Genomic DNA, 19,714 nt, shown 5'->3' with positions numbered 1-19,714 from the left:
GGAAGGCGTCCAGAAATTTAGGCTCAACACTTATGAGCCATTACAAAAACAAAAAGATACAAGGAACACAGATGGATATTAGCCCCACGTATCAATATCTTGGCACACTCTTAACAGTGCCAATCAATTGTGGTTAAAAGACCAGGAGTTCCCTCTGTAAAAGATCTAGTGCTGCCTCTGTTTTCTGAAGCAAATCCCTCTCTCCGCCTTAAAGGCTCTTAAAGGGTACATTGGCACAAATTTTAACCCAAGATAACCAGGATTTGTAACTAGAGTTTGGAACAGAATATCTGCAAACGGGCCCTGCCAGGGAAGAAGGGGTGAGTGAAGATCTACATCAGGACCCAAGTGTGTGTGTGGGGGGGGTTTAAAGATCTACATCAGAACGGGAGGGGTGAGGAATAAAGATTTATATCAGGAAAAAGGGTGAGTGAAGATCTACATCAGGAACAAGATCTGCACTGGGAACAAGTCATGAATAGGAATCTACAAGAAAACAAAGTACTGTTATAAAAGTTTTAAGAATTAAAGTTTAGGATAAAGATAACTCCTTCAATTCCTTAAGTTTATGAGGAAAGTCATGATTTATTCAGGCTGGCCCCATTTCCTTTGCAGAAATGGGAAACCTTAGTCTGCATGAAGAAGGCAGAAGTCTTGAGCAACTAGCCTAGCCCACCTCTCTTATTTACAGCCAAGTTGATAAATTATGAAGCAGAATTGCAGATCTTCATATTACAAAAAATAGCATTTTTGAACTGCAGCTTTCAAAAGGCAGGTAAGGTCTCTCTGCACCCTCCCCCAATCCTAACAGACTTTGTTCCCTGCTTCAACCTGTGTCTCATCTCATGCACTTTCTAACTCAGGGGTCGGGAAACTAAGGTCCGCGGGCTGGATAAGGCCCAAGGGGCTCTTTAATCTGGCCCGAGGACCCTGCCACCCACCTGCGCAGTCTCCATGCTAAACCGGCGTGGCATAGCTGCGTGGGGACTGACTTCCACAATGGGTGAGCAGGCAGCTTCTGATTGGCTCCAAGAAGCTCCCACAGCCAATCTGAAGCCAGGGGCGCCTCTGGGCGGGCAGCAACGCTGGCCAATCTGAAGCCGCACCAGGTTTCTTCAGCATGCGGGCGGCAAGGCATCGGATTGCCCAGCGTTGCGGCCATGGACCAGAAACAAGAGGTGCCACCACCACTGCTGGCTCTCAGCCGCCGCCGGCTAGCCAGAGGAGTTAAGAAAGCAGGGGGAGGGGGAGAGGCTAGGGGAGAGAGAAAAGCCCCCCCTCCGCCGGTATGTGTGTGCACACGAGCATGCATGTGTGTGTGTGTGTGTGTGTGGTCCGGCCCGCCAGAAGATTTGAGGGACAGTGAGCCAGCCTGCTGGTAGGAAAGTTTGCTGACCCCTGTTCTAAGTCTTCCATCTCAAGTTCACATTTGGACAATTCTGCTTTGGCATGCATCTGCAAAGCAGAGCTAAAAATGAGGGAGTGGGGATAATAACTGAGCAGTGACAACAAGTCCATTTGTTCTCTTCTTTTCTCTCTCTCACCCTGCAAATCAAATAAACCAGGAACTGCTGGAAACATCAGGTTAAAAAAGGGGAAGTATGCGGGGAGATTGGTAAAAAAAAGTGCAAGTCTGTTAGAAACAGTGAAGGATGAATGCTGACACAGAGAGAAGCCACATATTTGGAAAGTATGCTTTGGATCAGGCACAAGGGGAATATTCATGGGGCACATTGAGATGGTCACTATCTTTAGGTGGGATTCAATCACATACCAGCAAATATAGGTTGCACACTTAAAAGTGCATTTGGTGCTCTTTCACAACCAAACCATTTCCTTAAAAATCTGGGCCTTTTGCAATAAGCTTACTGACCGTGAAATGCACTGGAAAGTGTGAGATAACACCTGTTTGACACAATGTCATCTAACCTCACTGCAAATAAATCAGAATCAATGTTTAATAAATTGCTAAGTTCATCTAACCTCCCTGAAAACTCTGCAAATAAATCAGGGCAGATGCTCAACAAACAAATCATCTGGAAACTACCAATGAGGCACTAACTGTTTACACAGCAGCAGAATTAGGGTGCAAATATTTAACTTATAGTGAACAAATAAACCTGCTCTGAACCATCTTGAACCAACCTGCAGATGGGGGTTCAAATTGTTTGCATGTAGAAAACCGTATGTTGAAAAGAGAGATTCTAGTCCAACCTTCTCCCTTACATCTAGTTTTCTATATTCTGGGGACTTTTTTGTATGAAGGAGCACTTGATCGTGCAACTACCTAACTGTAATCTGAAGTGGTATAGACTAAACTCTAGTTTACCAGTTTAGTGAAAACTAGGCCAGTCTTACCCCCACGCTAGGTTTAACCCTGATCAACAATCAGGATATTTTAAAAATATAGATGTAACACACAACTTTTTATTGGAATGTATGGTTTCACAGGATGCTATCTTAACTGAAAACTAAAAGAACCGAGATTATTCCAATGGGAAATTTAGAACATGTACGGTAAAATTGGCAAGAGTATAACTCTGTGGAAACAAGGCATGATGGTGCCAAAGACAAAGGAGCAAAGGTAGCTTGCCAACTGTTGCCCCCCAAACTTCTCTTATGGGGTTATTAATTAATTCATTTTCATCCCACACTTCCCCCCCCCCAAAGGAGCCCAGGGCAGCAAACAGCAAGAGATAGAACAATAAAAACTTTAAAACATCTTTCAGTAAACTTGTTGACTTGGATTCCAAAGAAGTGCCAGAAGAAGCAGAGTGCTCAGCAAAATGTTATTTTTTTGCTCCTTCCTCCTCTGCCAGCCCTTCTGAAGGATCCTCCTGAATGGAGCATGCTGAGTTGTGGGGGCTGAGGAGGAAGGAGGCAATGCTGATAAATTGGGTCAGGCACCTAATTATCCTTCGTTCTAAAACCCCTGCAATATTGCCTTCATCCAGGCAGGTTTCCCCATGCAAAGTCTAATGCTGCTGCATTAAAGGCAAACAGAAATAGAAGTGAGGAGAAAGGCACCAAAGAAGCATTGCAATGGTTTCTTCCTACAATAGTCCCCACTTTGGATGAGGCCACATGATTCTGGTACACCCTTGTCTTGCCCTCTGGACAACTAGAGAAGAACCAGCAGAAAAGTGTGGCTCCCAGATACCAGACACGCTCAGTCAGCAAACTCAATGCTAAAATAAGGAAAACCATTATCCCTTTTGTAAAGACCCTTGAGGTAATCATTATTTCAGTTTTAGGATGGAACAACAGAGTTTGCAATGAAGCACGGCCAAAATCATGCAGCTAGTCCACAGTAAGGTTGGATGACATGCCTAGGAATCCTAGGTTCAAGTTCAAATGCCCTATAGGGCATTCTGCCTCATTTCTGTTTCTCCTACCAGTGTTGTAGGTTGGATACACCTATGTTTCAGCCTTGTGTCTCATGCGGCAGCAATTCCCTACTCCAGGGATGGGGAGCCCATGGCTCTTCTAATGTTTTGTTGTTTAGTCGCTTAGTCGTGTCCGACTCTTCATGACCCCATGGACCAGAGCACGCCAGGCACTTCTGTCTTCCAGTGCCTCCCGCAGTTTGGTCAAACTCACATTCGTAGCTTTGAGAACACTGTCCAACCATCTCATCCTCTGTCGTCCCCTTTCTCCTTGTAGCCTCCATCTTTCCCAACATCAGGGTCTTTTCCAGGGAGTCTTCTCTTCTCATGAGGTGGCCAAAGTATTGGAGCCTCAGCTTCACGATCTGTCCTTCCAGTGAGCACTCAGGGCTGATTTCCTTCAGAATGGAGAGGTTTGATCTTCTTGCTGGACTACAATTCCCACCATCCCCTGACCATTAACCACACTGGCTGGGGGCTGATGGGCAGTCAGAGTCTATCCACAGCTCAGAAGTTCCTCATCCCTGCTCTACGGAGTAGATTCCTAATTCCTGGCTCAAACTGCCAAGAATGACTACTGCTTTCCTTCCATACGTCATTTTATTGTGAACCCAGAGGCTATTTAAAAGGGCCTTTTTGCCAAATGGGCAACAAAGCACTTTTAAACTTGATTCACGTTTGACATACACCCTTTAAAGATACAAAATTACAAAAACATTATTCACAAAAAGAAGCAAGGCGAAGCACAACATAATTGGGCTAGCCTAGTTTGAAAGGGCTTCAGTCAGCAACAGTTTTCCAGCGAAGGAAACTGCCAACTGAACAAAATAGCTAAGGTCCAAAGCATTTCCTACAGCAAAGCTAGGAAAGGGGTACTGCATATCAAAAGCCTTTCTTCTCACCCCACATGAAGTCCACTGCCAGCTCTCTGGGAATACTTAGGAGTTGCTTTAAAATGGTAGAAAGCGGCTGCTCTCTCCTTCTCCTCCTGTCCCCCTCCAACAGTTGTTGGCAGCAACATGTCTGTTCTCTCAAATAGAATTCAGGCGCTGCTTCACAAAACGTGCAAATGATGAGTTTTTATTTTGGAAGGAACACTTTCTAACAAACTCAAGAAAGGCGGGTGGGGAGCAAGAAAGCATTTGCCTCATTGCAAGCGTCTTCTAAAGACCGATTTTCCTCAGGTGCTCATAAAACCCAAAGTTGTGGTCTCTCTTTCAGGTTAAGGTGGAAAGCTGAAGAAGATTTTATCCTGTAACATATGTATGAGAACCCAGTGCAAACTTTATGAGCAGCTTTCCCAGCTCACATGGGAGTAAATGGCTCTTTATATAAAAAAGGAGCAGCCCCAGCAATACTTTCAAGAAGTGTTCTTATTCTTTCGGGAACAAGTTTTCGCTTCTTCTCTTCCCTTTCTGATGATTCCCCCCCCCCATCTTCCTTCAAGCCCATCCCCATCTTTTGTGTTGTTTTTATGATGTTAGCCGCTCTGAGCCTGGCCTCGGCCAGGGAGGGTGGGATACAAATAAATTATTATTATTATTATTATTATTATTATTATACTGTTAGACTGGATTAGAATTGCCCCCTTCTGCTTATCTCAATGAACTGTCCCTGATTAAGTTTTAAGATACAGTACATCTTCCCTTTGAAGACGATTCTCCCTAAGTGTATTACATCTGCCACATTGTTTAAAAGGACAGAAGTGCTGTCAGTGTTCTGACACAAGTAATAATGTTGTTCTCTTAATTGTTTCACAAATGCAGTCTCTGTTTGGGAGCCCTTCAGGTAGCAACCCTAAGCTGGATGTGGCAAATCTGCAAATCTAGTTCAGGAGCCCAGTGCATATCATCAAGTGTCTTCACAATGGGAAGTATTAAGTCAGATTCTGCCAAAATGAAGCAGGGTGGGTGTAAACATGCAAGATCTGCATTTTTAACAGGAGGCCCTGGCGGTTTCCTGCAGAACTGATCAGACAGGGCTGTTTCCTGTACGAAAAGCCTGTGGGACACTTTCAGCACAAATCTGCAGGGAGCACAGACATCAGAGCGTGTCCCAATGATTCTCATCATCCCCACCCCACTCCCAAATCTGCTAGGAATATGCTCTGTCACCAAGAGAACAAAAATATTCCCTTGACGATGCAAGGATAAGCCTGCTCTTTGCCATTCTACTAATCCTTGCACTCCAGAATAGATGCCATCTATGTTTCACTGTACGAAGTCTTGCCTTCTTTTACTAATGTGGAGATGTAGTTAGTAGCTGGAAAACTACAGCATCATAAGGTTTGCTATACAAACTGACAAAGTTTCACTGTGGCCTTCTGAATACAGGATTGTATTACAGTAGCACCAACTATTAGTTCGGGAACAATGCTGACAGGTTTGTTTTCGGGGGCTCACTGCTGTACTTTAATTAGCAAATCATGTTATTCCTCAAACTTCTGCTTTTACAGATCAAGAGCCTGTCTTGCGCAGATGTCATATACACCCCCCAATTTGATTCTAAAACTTAGAACAAAAATAGGAATCTTCTGCACCAGTGCAAAGCTGTTTTTCCCCTAGCCTAATTGCTGTGCAGCAGGGGTGGAAAAAAATGGGGGGGGGGATCACAACATGCAGGAACAAAAGGTTAACTTTTCCCTCCTCACCTATGAGACATGCATCGAAAATCACCCCCTGCAGCAAATAGGCTTAAAAGTAAGCTCCCATTGACAACTATGGAACCTGCTTTTTAAGCATAATTGTTGTGCAGGGGAGGTTGCAAGAAGGAAAGGCACAGGCCAGAGTTTCTCTAGTCTCCTTTGACATCCTTAACTAAAGCTAGCATGTGCTGCAAGAATGAATGGATGGATGCCTAGACAAATTTTGATGTAGACCCGCATAATTTTTTCCAGGCACAGGTAAAATGTGCACACTTTGCAACAAATGTACCCAAAAGTTTGAAATTACCATGCTTCTTAATAGCTACTGCTTCAGACTGGATCCCCTTGCACAGAATTCCTCAAATAAGCCTTGCCACGAGAGCCCACAGTATCTGGTTGTCACATGATGCAGGCAGCATCTCTGATGTCCTAGAGACTTTGACAGCATGTCAACAATTAAACCAAGGTCACTGTAGGGTTTTGATGTGCCTCATTTATATCCTTTTGCCAGCCAGAAAACTTTTCAGCATGGGGGTTGGGGATGCAATTCCCTTCTCTGTGGCTAATATTTCTGCAGCAAACCTGAGGTCACTGTCCCCTATTCATCAGCAGCGATCAGACAAGCCACTGGCATCCAAAGATGAAGAACTGGATTTTCAGAATTTCCATTTCCTTCCTAGAAGCAAAATCACTTACTTTAACCCTCCCTTTGCAATCCTGAGCATGAGGGCATGGGAGTGCCAAAGCTGTTTCTTCCCAGGAGCAAACAGCTTACTGTGTATTGTAAAACTCATGGTCCTCCTCTCAAGCCAAACACCAAGAGAGTACCAAACTGCTCTTGAACAGAGCCCCTAAGAATTCCAATAAAATCCTGGGGACTGAGTCTATTGCTACACACTGGCACTTAGAGGGTGATTTTGACCCTCTAAGATGTTCCAGTTGTTCTGCTTTCCAACTTTGTGAATTTATGAGAAAACACAAAAGAGGAATCCAACGTATATCCCAGCCAATTTAGGCTTTCTATTTACACTGTGGGTTGGTTTTAGTGCTTAAATGAGTGGAAATGCCCTCAGGGGAAAATAGGTAGCACATCTAACTAGGAATTTCATCAAACTCATAAGAAACATTTCCCTAATGTTCAGGCTACCTGTGCTGCCCTGCATCTTAAACCCATCCTCTGCCCTGTATATCTGCCCTTAGTGGCAAAACATGAAGTTATTCCAAGTACAGGTCAGTCAAGGTTCCACCTGGGACAGTCCTTTCTCCCTTGGCTGTGTACACACTACCTGCTTAAAATGCGGTCAGGTCGTTTGTTTTTCTCAATTCGGTTTGAAACTGGATTGTTTTTTTTTTTTTTTTATGGGGTGGGGCATGTAGTATTAGGGACCCAAATGATGTGTGGCTTGTGTCCTGCCTACACCACTTCCCAAACTAGCTGTGGGACCGCATTGCATGCAAAGGAAACGGGAGCCTCTGTCTGTAAAATGGGGGTGACAGGAGCCTACCTTGCAGGGTTGGCGGGAAGCTGAAGGAGGCTGGGTTTTTAAAACGGAGTTTGGACGCTAAAACTTCTGGAGACAGGGTTATTAACGCTCTCCGGCGTTGCGGGAACTAGACGGCAACCCGCACCCGACGGCATTGCCTCGTTTCGGGCAGCGGCATCCCAAGCGCCCGGGAGAAAGTTTGCGACCGGCAACTGGGGAAGGCGAGCGGGAGGGAGGCCGCGCAGAGCCTCGACGGCACCCGGAAGGTCCAGGGAATCACCTCGCCGCCCGCCCAGACAGCCGCGTCTTCCCTCAGGCGGCGGCGCCAGCGCTCGGGACCCCGTCTCTCTCTCTCCCCTCCCTCCTGGATCCCGCCACTTTCCCCCGCTGCCTCCCGCCGCTCCTTCCCTTCCCAGGAGCAGCAGGACCGGGCTGCAAAAGCAAGCGGCGCATTCCTTCCCCGAGGTGCAGATGAAACAGACAGAGGACAAAAGGCCAGGGAAAGTGCCACGGCCGCCTCTCCCTGCCTCCGCATCCCGGCTGGAAACGGGTCCCCGCAGGAGGGCTCCCGACCTACCCTCTCCACATGCTGCCTCCGCTGCGCTTCCAAGGACGTGGCCCGGAGAGAGAGAGAAAGAGGCTCACGAGGAGGAGGAGGAGGAAGGGGAGGCGGGCGCAGCCATGGAAGTCTCGGGGAGACGGCGATCGATCCGCCTCTGCCTGCGCTCCTTCCCTGCCAGCTCCGCTGCTGCAGTGGCGGAGAAGCCCTTCCAGGCAGCTGCTCGCCGGCGCGTCTCTGCAGCGCGGGGCGGGCGGGGGGGGGGCGAGTCAGCCGGCGGGAGTGGTCACGTGACCTCTCGGGAGGCTCTCCTCCTCGGCCCCCCCCCACTTCCACAGCGCCAAGATGCACGTGCACATCCAGCTCGCCGGCGAGTCACGTGACCGCCCCCCCACAACACCCCCCCTCCATCCATTCACTCGGGTTCTGCGCGGCGCCCGAGCGCGGGCTGCCCCTCCCTTCGCGTGGGCCTCCTCTGCGTTTCATTCGAGTGACGGGGCCGGCGTGACTCCCTACACAACCCCCAATTCCTTCTTTCCACGCCAGCCCTGCCAGCTGCCAGCTTGGGCTTTCTTCCCGGATTCAGGCATTCTCACTAAGATGCGCCCCCCGCCGCCTCCGCTCTTCAAGCGTCTCGCCTTGGATGCAGGACCAGAGCAACGGAGGGAGGAGACGTGGATCGCATAACGCTAGCTGCGCGGCTCTAGAGGATTGCTGTGGAGACGGAGATACTGGGCGCAACCGAAGTCCTTATACAAACTCTGCCCGGACACTTGGGAGAGGCTGTGTGGCTCAGTGGTAGAGTGCCTGCTTTGCGTAAGGAAGTTCCCGGGTCCAGTCTCAGGCACGCCCTGGTGAGGCTGGGAGGGACCCCTGCCTGCAGATCTGCCAGTCAGTGAAGACCCTAGAAGCACCAGTGGTGACTCCCCATTAGGCAGCTCCTACTTAGTAGCCTGGTGCAGGAGTTGGTGGGCATTGCCATTCAAATGGCATGCATGTGCCACGTCTTCTGATCAGTTATTCAGGGTGGGGCTTACCTGCCCCTTCCCCAATATTTTATTCAAGTTGGCACCCCTGGCTGGAAACACGGGCGTAGCCAAGGGGGTGCAGCTGCCCCCCCCAATCTATCAAAATCAATACAAATCTGAAGTTCTGCCCCCCCTCCCCAACAAAAGTCTGCCCCACTAACAAAACTCCTGGCTAGGCCCATGGCTGGAATTATGGTAGAAATTCATGGACCTACACACACCCCTCCTCTCCCCAATTTTAGGCAAACTGCCCTCTCATAGCCTTATAAAAACAGTGGGAGAGGGATCACCAAAGGAAAAGGGCCAGTCTCTCTCCACTGACATAATTTGAGCAGTTTTTATATGATGACAAATTGCTTTTAAATGTTGCCAAACCCTGAGCCTTTAAGGGCAGCGTGGCTTACCAGTCTTGGGCTGTGCCTGTTTACTCGGAAGAAAGCTCCCCCTGACATCGAGAGCAATTGCTCAAGTGTGCATTAAAGCAATCTGAACAAATACATCTATGTAATTGGATTTCAAGACTCTGAAGGTCAGGGGCCCATCCCTCACATTTTGACTTGGAAGTCAGCGTGAGTTCATTGGGAACAACTTTCAAGGAAATGTGCAATGTGACAGGCAGTCTTGCAGCCCCTGCTTCAGCGGGGGAGGCAGTTCAACAGCGTGTCAGCAAAGCATGACAGGCTTGCTATACCTGATTCAAAATGTTCAAGGTCTCAGGTGAGGGGAAGCACTCAAAGGAACACACTGTTATTGTGATCCACCATCGCTATGCATGGATTTTCAGATTTACGTAGGCAAGATATGTTGCTGTTAGAGAAATAATACACCTTTATATTAAAGCCCTACTGAAATGTGACAAGAAATTGATGTTATAGAGAAACTTCTTCACCAGACCTAATAGAGGGAAGGGTCTGTTTCCCTGGAATTATCCTTCACGAGTATTTAAAGAGGAAGTTACCTATAAAAGCTCTTGCTGAAAGTACATTTGAAAAGTCTTTTAAGGTGGCATAGCCTTTCTTTCGCTGCTGAAACATACTAGAATTGAGGAAAAGAGTGGCTGTAATAATGCGTTGGATCAGAACCATGTATTTTTCATGCATTTCCACAGGACTTTAATGTAAAGGCACATTATTTTCCTGGCCTCCTTAATAGCAAAAATGACATTTGTTTCCCCTGTATAAACACCACACACACTGATGGTGTATAATAATTTTTTTAAGTGTTCCCTCTGTTGCCCTTGAATATTGTGGTAATAAAGAGAAGCAAGTAAAGAGGGAAGAAGAGACAGATATGCTATGTAAGCAACAGACTGTCTTTGGCATATCAAGATGTCCTTGAGGCTGGGTAATGCTGATGTCTTGTCTAGATGTAGTTTCATGGAAAGCCAGAAGCAAATGAAAATGTCAGGTTTTTTATGCAAGGGACTGTGTTTCTCCCTCTTGCATTTAACTCATAGCTGATTGTCATACCTTCTTCCTGCAGCATGTCACTCCCATTGGACAAATTCAGAGTTATTGATAAAATAAGACATGCTGCCCCCTTAATCCCCTGCTCTTCAAAAACAAGGTTCCAATTGCTGTTGCATAAATATCAAGTGAAACAGCAGCAGCTCATACATGGCAAAAGTGGAAGAGAGGAGCTGGTAAAAATTAAACAATAAAACGAACCATCAGGATTCTGAACTAGATACACCTTTGGTCTGATCCAGAGGGTTCTGAAGCTTTCATGTTCATATATTAATATCAAAATCCCATTTCATTCTAATACATCAAAACTATATAGTACTTCAGAGGGTCAAGCAACACCTGCTACACTCAAATGCAAGTTCATTTAACTTTTTAAGTAAGACCAGACTTACTGGGCCATCCAGTCCCATCTTGAACGGTAATTTTAGACAGCAGCTTTTAGCAACATGGGGGCTCCAATTTTCCTGCCCCAACCTCCACTAACTTTCTACATTTTAGGACCAAAAAAAAAAAAAAATGTCCAAAGCTGTTAACAGATCTAAAGAAAGTGGCAGATTTCTATGTTTCTTGCTTCTTGTCTCATGCATGTGTACTCATTATTATAAAGCCCAGAAGTTCCAGCTACCTAATCTTACTCCTTGGCCCAACAAGTATGCATAGGATTGCAGTCCTTATCCTCTTGGTAGCATTTTAATCCAGGATGATGACCGTAATTCCGCAAGCCCTTTTATGCCTATTACATGGATGTACAGTATGTGAGTGGTGTGTTTCCCTTTATTTCCCAAACAAATTCCACAAGAGGAATTTACAAAGCCATTCACAGTGTTACATGGGGGTAAAAAAATCTCTTGCTGATTGTATGGGTGTTCTCCAGATTAGGGGCCCTGCTTCTTATCCTACCATTAGTCATGATAAGTGGGCATGACAAACAACTGTTTCTCCATCTTTCTGACACCCTTATAAACATTTTGAAAGCTATAAACTGGTTTCTCCCCAAAGTCCTTTTCGGTAGGCAAAACATACCAAGTTTGTGTAATGTTTGCTCCTATGGTTTGTCTCTAAGTCCTTTTATTATCCTCGTAACTCTGCCCAGAATCCTTTCCAGTTTGTCAACATCCTTCTTAAATTGTAATTCCTGGAACTGAACATCATCCTCCAGATAAGGTCTTTCCACTGTGAGCGTATGAGGTTGTTCGACGTTGTGCAATGGCAACTTGAGCCAAGTAAAAATGCATTGTTTAACTAGCTTGGGGAAAAGGAACAAATGTAGAGTGTGTTGTAGCCAGTTCACAGGTTGGCAAATCTAGCAATTCCAATACGTTCAGTGAGACCCACACATGAAATTACTGCTGTATGTAGGAACTGACATGCAAATCCGGCATTTACACAAATATAAGCCCATTTTCCATTACCCATGTTGAGGTGAAAGAGTTATGGAAATTTGGACATTGTATAAGTGTGCCCATATGCCCTCAAATCACTTCAACTAAATGTGAGTGGAACTGTTCTGTTCCACTCAAGTTAGTTCACTAGGACAATGGGAATTTTTCCATCCAGAGTCTGACAAATAATCATTTCAGATTCCAGAACAAAAGTGCAGCTCAGAACAGCTGCTGGCCTTTTTTCTAATGTACGGAAGCCTTATGCTTAGCTTAGGACTGGCTGGTATCCTTGACCTGAATCATCACAAGAGATCTTTCCATATGGACAAAGTCTCTTATACAAAGAAAGCCCAAAAGCATGTGTGCTTCTTCCCCTTCCAGATTCCCCACCACCAGATTCCATAGCCAATTTGTTGAGGAATCTGTCCAAGATGGGGAATCTGCTAACTAATTCCAGTATGTACAAAATTTGGTAGCATCCCCACTTGCTGTGCAGAGTGGCAATCACGAGTACATAGTTTTGCTCCACTCCATATAATGAACTGTCAGTTTTATGTGAAATGGCCACCAGGAGCCATGTTTTAAAATGGGAAAGTACAGACTACAGTCTTGCTAGTGACCCAGTAAAAGGTAAAGGGACCCCTGACCATTAGGTCCAGTCGCGGAAGACTCTGGGGTTGCGGCGCTCATCTCGCTTTATTGGCCGAGGGAGCCGGCGTACAGCTTCCGGGTCATGTGGCCAGCATGACTAAGCCGCTTCTGGTGAACCAGAGCAGCACATGGAAATGCCATTTACCTTCCCACTGGAGTGGTACCTATTTATCTACTTGCACTTTGTGCTTTCGAACTGCTAGGTTGGCAGGAGCTGGGACCGAGCAATGGGAGCTCACCCCGTTGCAGGGATTCAAACCACCGACCTTCTGATCGGCAAGCCCTAGGCTCTGTGGTTTAACCCAGTACAAACTGACAAAAGTAGGAAACACCTGACAAGAGTTCATATAATTTTATTTGTATTCATGCATATATTAATGCTTTAAAATGGTGACAGCAGGGTGAGTCTGGCTATCAAAGACAAGGCATATGTCCTCAGGTTAAAAAGAAAAGAATGTTGCTAATGCAGGATGGAAAGAATTTAGAGACAGACAAACAGACAGAGCAATCTAGCCAATAACCGGTTGTGTTACAGACCCAGTTCATGGAAGCAAAATAATAATAATAATAGTAGTAGTAGTAGTAGTAGTAGTAGTAAATTTTTATTTATACCCCGCCCTCCCTAGCCAGGACTGGGCTCAGGGCGGCTAACACCAAATATGAATTACAATAAAACGTAATAGAAAAACAACAAACAAACAAACAAACAAACAATCAAACAGTTAATTAAAATATGGCTTAACATGCAGCTTAAAATACAGCCTCATTTTAGTATGTGCCATGCATCCTGAGCCAGCAGCTAATAGTCTACAAATCACTTTATCATCATCATCAACAACAACAACAACATTATTTAAACTGAAACCTTAGGAATAGCAACACCCCCACACAAATTGGCTTCAAAACGAAAGCAAGGAAATGATAGCTGAGGGAGAAGGAATGTGCTAATGAAAGAACTTCCAGAGGGATAGCTGGGTGAGTCTGCTCTAGCAAAAACCACAAAGCATCTTCTAGCACATCTATTACAAGCATTTTATTTATTTATGTATTTCTCCACTACCTTTTAAGTCATGGCCCTAACAAGGCAGTTTAGAGAACAACAACATAATGAAAGATGTGAAATGCAAGGAGGTCCAAACAATGTTAAAATGTCAGCATAGAAACTAAGGCATCGCCTATATAATTTAAACATGAATCAAACAGCAACTTAAGACTCAGATATAGAGCATTAATGTACTAGAGTCCACTTCATTTAACACTAATGGAAAAAAAATACTTCTCAGTTGCCTGTATCAGGAGGAAAAAGGAAAAGTCCCTTCACTGTGCAGGCCATTTTGCCAAAACCAACTCCAGAGCAGTTTCAGCTGTGCAGCTGGAGGAGCCAATCGATTGCAATAACATATGGCTGGGGATTTAAATTGGCACCAGATCCTGACTGTGGCTCCTTCCCTTCTGAAATACATAACGGTCTGGAATGCAGGATCCCTTCAGACGAGTGCTGAGACAGCTTTAATTGGCTCAGCAGGAAAGACTGGAGTTTAGAGAAATAATACCGCACAGGAAATAAACATGGACAGCAGCCGGGCGGGGGGGAGAGGGGTTTCAAATGGAGGTTAGATGGAAGGTTAGATGGTTGTGATTTGAAGCCTTTGTGACACATGAGCTTTAAAGAAAGCTGGAAAGCCTGCAAGCACGAGGTCGAGAAATTGGTAGGTGAAGCCAAATTGCGTATGTGGCCCTGATGCTCAGGGTGGCTTTTCCATTTTTTTATATAGATCAGGGGTGGCTAACAGGTCATAGAGCTGGAAGGCGATCCAGGCCAAGGCAGCATCCTAGGAAGGGCTGCAGCTCAGTAGCAGAGCATCTCTTTGGCATATAGAAGGTTTCATGTTCAACCCCTGACATCTCAAGGTAGGGCTGGAAGGAGATGCCCCCGTCTGAAATCCTGGAGAGCCAGTCAGTGCAGACAAGACTGAGGCAAATGGATCCGTGGTCTGACTTGGCGCAAGGCAGCTTCCTATGTTTTTTTATGTTCCACCCCTGGGCAGATGGCCATCTAGCCTGCACTTAAGTAATTCCAGCTGAAGGAGAAGCCACCTCCTTCTGAGAGAGTCTGTTCTTCCACCCTCAGAGAGCTCTTACCACTGGGAAGTTTATCCTCATGTGGCAGAGGGGCCTGAACTGTGCCCTCATGGCCTGTAGGCACATGATAAGGGTCACATGCTCAAGCTATCTGAGTGTAGCCGTGCATGGTGTCTGTATGAGAGGCTGCTTGCGGAGGACTGTTTGAGCTCCTTGAAAGATGTTTGTATTATATTGGTCTTCGCTACTGCCTGGTGGGGCGGGGTGGAGGAGGTCCAACCTAGCTCACTGTCCGTATGCTGTTCTCCACTCTTGCTCCCAGCCACTAAACTAAAACACATTTTTAAAGTTAAAATGACAGATTTTAGGGGGTTTTGGTGAACCACAAAAAATCAACCTCCAGGGGGTGGATACAGCCCCCAGGACACAGATTATCCAACTCTGCTAGTGTTTTGACAAGCAGTTAACAGCTATGCACAAGTCACCATCCCATCACTGCCCTACTGAAATTCTCTTTCTCTTTGCCTGTTTTATTATAGGGTTTAAAAAAAATGCTGCATACTTTGTCTTTGATTGACAACCCCTAAAGGTCATCACTTCAATTCTAAGCTAGCATCTGCATGAATCCGGAGCAATTCAGGAACTTATTTGGTGCCCAGAAATCTGCCAGTGGAAACAGACAAGGAGAGTTTCCATGTTTCTTACACATCATGTAAGTTTGGCACCCCCCTTGTTTTGTGGTTTGCAGATATTGCTGCCTTTGCATGTAAGCATCCATTGATGGACACTGTTGAAGCTAATATTTAAAATAATGGCTGGGAAGCAATAACAACTTGTCAGCAACCAGATTATCTCTGGCGGCTTAGTTATGCGAAACTGTCTGTCAAACAGCAACTATGGCAGATAGAGGCTCCGTATTTGTTAAACACAATAGCCACTGATGAAAGGCAAGCTAGGATGTGATAAACTTATCACTTGATTACTCCCACAGCAACCGTCTTAAATGGCAGCAAGGTTTGTAAGGCAATGAGAAATTGTAAAGTGTGAAGATTATTATTATTATTATTATTATTATTATTATTTATTATTATTTCTACCCCGCCCATCTGGCTGGGTTTCCCCAGCCACTCTGGGCGGCTTTCAACAGAACATTAAAAACAGAATAAAACTTCAAACCTTGAAAACTTCCGTAGCAGATAGACTGCTACGACTTTAATGAGCTGATGATGCAGAGATAGGCTAGTCTATCTTTTGCCTGGCTAGTGCCCTCCCATCAGCCTCAGCCAGCTCGGCCATTTTGGCTGGGGCTGGTGGGAGTCACAGTTCAAAATGTGTGATGGGAACCAGCTTGGCAAAGGCATCACGCCAGTGCATCATCCTCCAGAGTCAAACTCCCAGGACCACAGCTGTTTCATGTATACCTATGCCCGATTGTCTCTCCTATTTTAGTCTTCTGGTTGCTGAAAGTGATGAGGTAAATTTATTTATGATGTTCTTTTGTACGGCTTGTATTTTAAATTCTTTATGCAAGCCACTCTGGGATTGCTATTGCAATAAAGAGCAGGTAATAAATATTTTAAATAAACATGAACGGATGAATAAAGAAAGGCATGGTCTCTCCACCAGTGCCCCTGCCAAGATTCACACACAAAGACACTTGGGAAGAGCGCTTTATTTCCCTCTCATACCATTTTGCCTCCTTCAAAGTTCTAGCTATAATCCTGCCCACCCCTCCCTTCTGTGTGTTGCCTTTTGCTTTCCTTAATCCTTGTCTCCATCCACACACCATGCCTCTAGTTGGTTCTGGCTCAGAACACTGCCCTGTTTCGAGAGTGGAGAACAAAGCTAGAAGCAAGGAATGAGGTGGAACCTCCAGGTTTAACAGGGCTAGGGGAACGTCACGATGCAGATCAAAATACAGAGTTCTTATTTATATTCGCATTAGGGTCACGCGTGTGACCTTGCTTCCCCACATATCTCCCTTGCTAGCTCAGAAGAACACAGAACTCCAATCTTTGCTACCTCCAAGGACCAGAAGAAAGGAAATGAATCATCAGCACAGAGGGTGCTCTGGTAACTTATTAGTCCATGTAATAATTAACTCACAGATCTTAAGCCATCAGAGTAGAAGATCCACAAGTTCAGAAGTGCAGAAAATTAAAAATTAGCAAAGTGAGAACCAAAAGAGTGAAAGCTCTGCAGAATGCTCAGGTTGTTCTGCTTTCACAGAAATGCTGGTGACAACTGGGGTCTCACAAATTCATCATTGAGGATGGAAACTATGGAAGTGTAGAAATGAAAACATCCTGATGGGGAATCTGTGGGAGAGAATCAGCATTCAAGATGCATAAGGAGGGCCATGACAGAAGTGTATCAAATTAGGTCTGGTGCAGAGAAGGTGGGCAGTGACATCTTTTTTCCCCTTCCTCATGCTAGAACCTGGGGTATTCAATAGAGTTATACAGTGGTACCTTGGTTTACGAACTTAATCCATTCTGGAAGTCCGTTCTTAAACCAAAGCATTCTTAAACCAAGGCATGCTTTCCCATAGCAGCAGGGGACTCAATTTACAAATGGAACACACTCCACAGGAAGCGGAACATGTTCTGCTTCCAAGGCAAAGTTCACAAACCAAAACACCTACTTCCGGGTTTGCAGCGTTCTTAATCCAAGTTGTTCATAAACTAAGCTGTTCTTAAACCAAGGTACCACTGTATGTTGGAAGATTCAGGACAGAGAAAATGAAGTCCTCCCCACAGTGCATAAATTATGGGATTTGCTACCATAACATTTAAAACCAAATTCACCACCTACAAACACTATATGCCTCACAAAACAAAAGTCTGCTAGAATCAAAAAGTCTTCAACAGCCGGTGAAAGAGAATGAGCCTAAGGGCTGGGCTACATTTCTGCTTGTCCCGTGCTTAGAAAGCATGGGTCCAAGCAGTTTCGCTGCCCTGCTGCTGTCCCCAGAAAACCCACTCTTTGGCACTAACAGCAATCAAACAGCAATCCACAGAAAACCCAGTTGCTGTTTGTTCTGATTCGGCACTAAACTGTGGATTTTCCTGGGGGAAAGCAGAGGAGCAAAGCATAGTGTGGATGAACTCTGTGTGTGTGTGTGTGTGTGTGTGTGCGTGCGCGTGCGCGTGCAATCATAGCTTTAGCTCCCTGGGAGAGCATCTGCATTGCATGCAGGAGGTCCCAGGTTCTGAAACCCTGGAGAGTCACTATTAGCCAGTGTAGACAATACTGAGCTTTATGGCCCAATGGTCTGACTTAATATCAAGCAGCTTCCTATAGTGATGTAGTGATCACAAGATGTAGTGATGGGCACCAACTTGGATGAGTTCACCTAGGGATTGGATCAATTTGCAGAGGATGTTATCAATGGCTCTTAGTCATAATGGCTGTGTACTACCTGCAGTATCAGAGATATGCCATCTACCCTCTTGTACTGTGGAATACACCAGGGGGTGACTTCAACAGTGTCCATCAGTTGATGGTAAGACTATTGTCAGTGGAACAGGGGAGAGAAGCAATGTCTGGCCATTCCTTCCTCCTTGCAGCCCTCCATAAATCTATTCTAGAGGCCTGGAAAGTCCTAGCTTAGAGAATTGATGGGGGGGGAGGGCAGGCAGCTCCAGGGGAAGGGAGAATTCCTGAAAAATGTCCCCCACCCTGCTGTTGGAAGCTGAGAGACACTCTTGGGCACAAGCCCACACATATGGTAAAGTCTTCTTTATCTTAGAGTGGAATTGCACTTTGCCACATGTTCCCAAACTTGAGGCAACACAAATGCAAGGCTGATGGGTATTTGGTGGCCAGGACATGTGAGGCTGCTTTCATTTGGGGAGGAGAAAAGGCAGAAAAAAGGTCTGGTGCCATTTGCAGGAGGGAATCATCAGACAGGGAAAGGGTTAAATAGCCCTCCCATCCACCATTTTTGCCCCCCTCCCAATACAGAACCTATGCCCAGCCTCATAATATGGAATTCTGACCTTGAGTGCCTGTGCAAGCACACACGTACCCTAGCAAGGCAGAAAAACGGCTGATGTAAAACAGAGCCTTGGCGCCTCCTTCGTTGTTGCTTCTCGCTTTCCATATTTCAGCTCTTTTAAACACCCCGAGCCAAAGTCTGCCGCCTGTGTTTATAAAAATGTGCTTACTCTAATTCCTCCATAGTACAGTGTGAGGTTTCCAGCACCCCACCCTCTGAGGGGACAGACGGCGAGTCAGGATCTATGACTTGCTGCAGGAGACAATTATCTGAGATCCTTGCTTTTCATTCTAGCAGGACAGAGAGCAGCTGCCTGTGCCAGGAGACATACTGCTGAATACCAGCTGCTGATCTGAAGCCAGTGAGAGAGCGTGGCCTCCAGAACCTGCAGCGTTTTTTTCCTGCCTTGCTTCCAAACTGAGGTTTGCAGGAAAGTCAGGTGCAAAGGAATGAAAAAAGAAGTGACATGTATCCTGGAAGTTGTTGTTGTTTTTAAGAGATAGTGTGATTGCCTAAAAATTAAGAAAAGAAAAACAAGGGCTTTGGAAACACAGGCTCCGACCGCCCACATGTCCCCCTCATCCAGCTGTGTGGAATGTTTGCACAACTGGATGGAATGTTTGCACAGAAGATCCCCCTGGGATCCGTTGAATCTAAGATCTCCGGTTTCAAAGATCTCCAGTTCAAGGGAAGGAAGACAACATTATGTCCCAGTCAGCATTAAAAAATTCGCTTTTTGCTACAAAACAACTGCGGCAGGGGAAAGAGACATGCTAGAACCAAGGAGTGGAGAGAGGTGAAAACAGATGGGACATGGCCCCGTCCGGTCTTGCAGAAAGCAGAGATGGAAGAGGAAACCATCCCAGTGGGAACAAGAGGAGAGCCTGAAGTAGAAAACAGTCTTCCAAAGCGTTGGTTAAAGCCCAATTGTGGGCTCTTCCAGATGAACCTATTTATTGAGCATTCGCTCTGATTTGTTTGCACTAAGCTTGTACAGAGGTTAGATTATATCCAGTCTTGACTGAACCTTTG

The 19,714-nt window shown here is 45.7% G+C and overlaps 1 protein-coding gene across 5 annotated transcripts in view; it reads right to left on the bottom strand.

Moving 5' to 3' along the window:
• RAB3IL1 (RAB3A interacting protein like 1) overlaps nucleotides 1-8,715 on the bottom strand; it is a 30,517-nt gene extending 21,802 nt beyond the window's left edge. Inside the window, exon 1 of one of the 5 annotated variants that reach the window (XM_081022575.1) lies at nucleotides 8,092-8,715. In XM_081022575.1, coding sequence (XP_080878701.1) covers nucleotides 8,092-8,102 — 11 coding nt within the window. In that variant the 5' untranslated portion in view covers nucleotides 8,103-8,715. The remainder of the gene's footprint in view (nucleotides 1-8,091) is intronic. The other 4 variants (XM_081022574.1, XM_081022576.1, XM_081022578.1 and 1 more) reach the window with 4 other exon arrangements.
• Between the last annotated feature and the right edge of the window lie 10,999 nt (nucleotides 8,716-19,714).

This window comes from Podarcis pityusensis (assembly GCF_964106645.2).
Source record: "Podarcis pityusensis genome assembly, chromosome: 1".
Classification (NCBI taxonomy): Eukaryota; Metazoa; Chordata; class Lepidosauria; order Squamata; family Lacertidae; genus Podarcis; species Podarcis pityusensis.
Note: the sequence above shows the minus strand (reverse complement) of the source record. Positions and strands in the feature narration are given on the sequence as shown.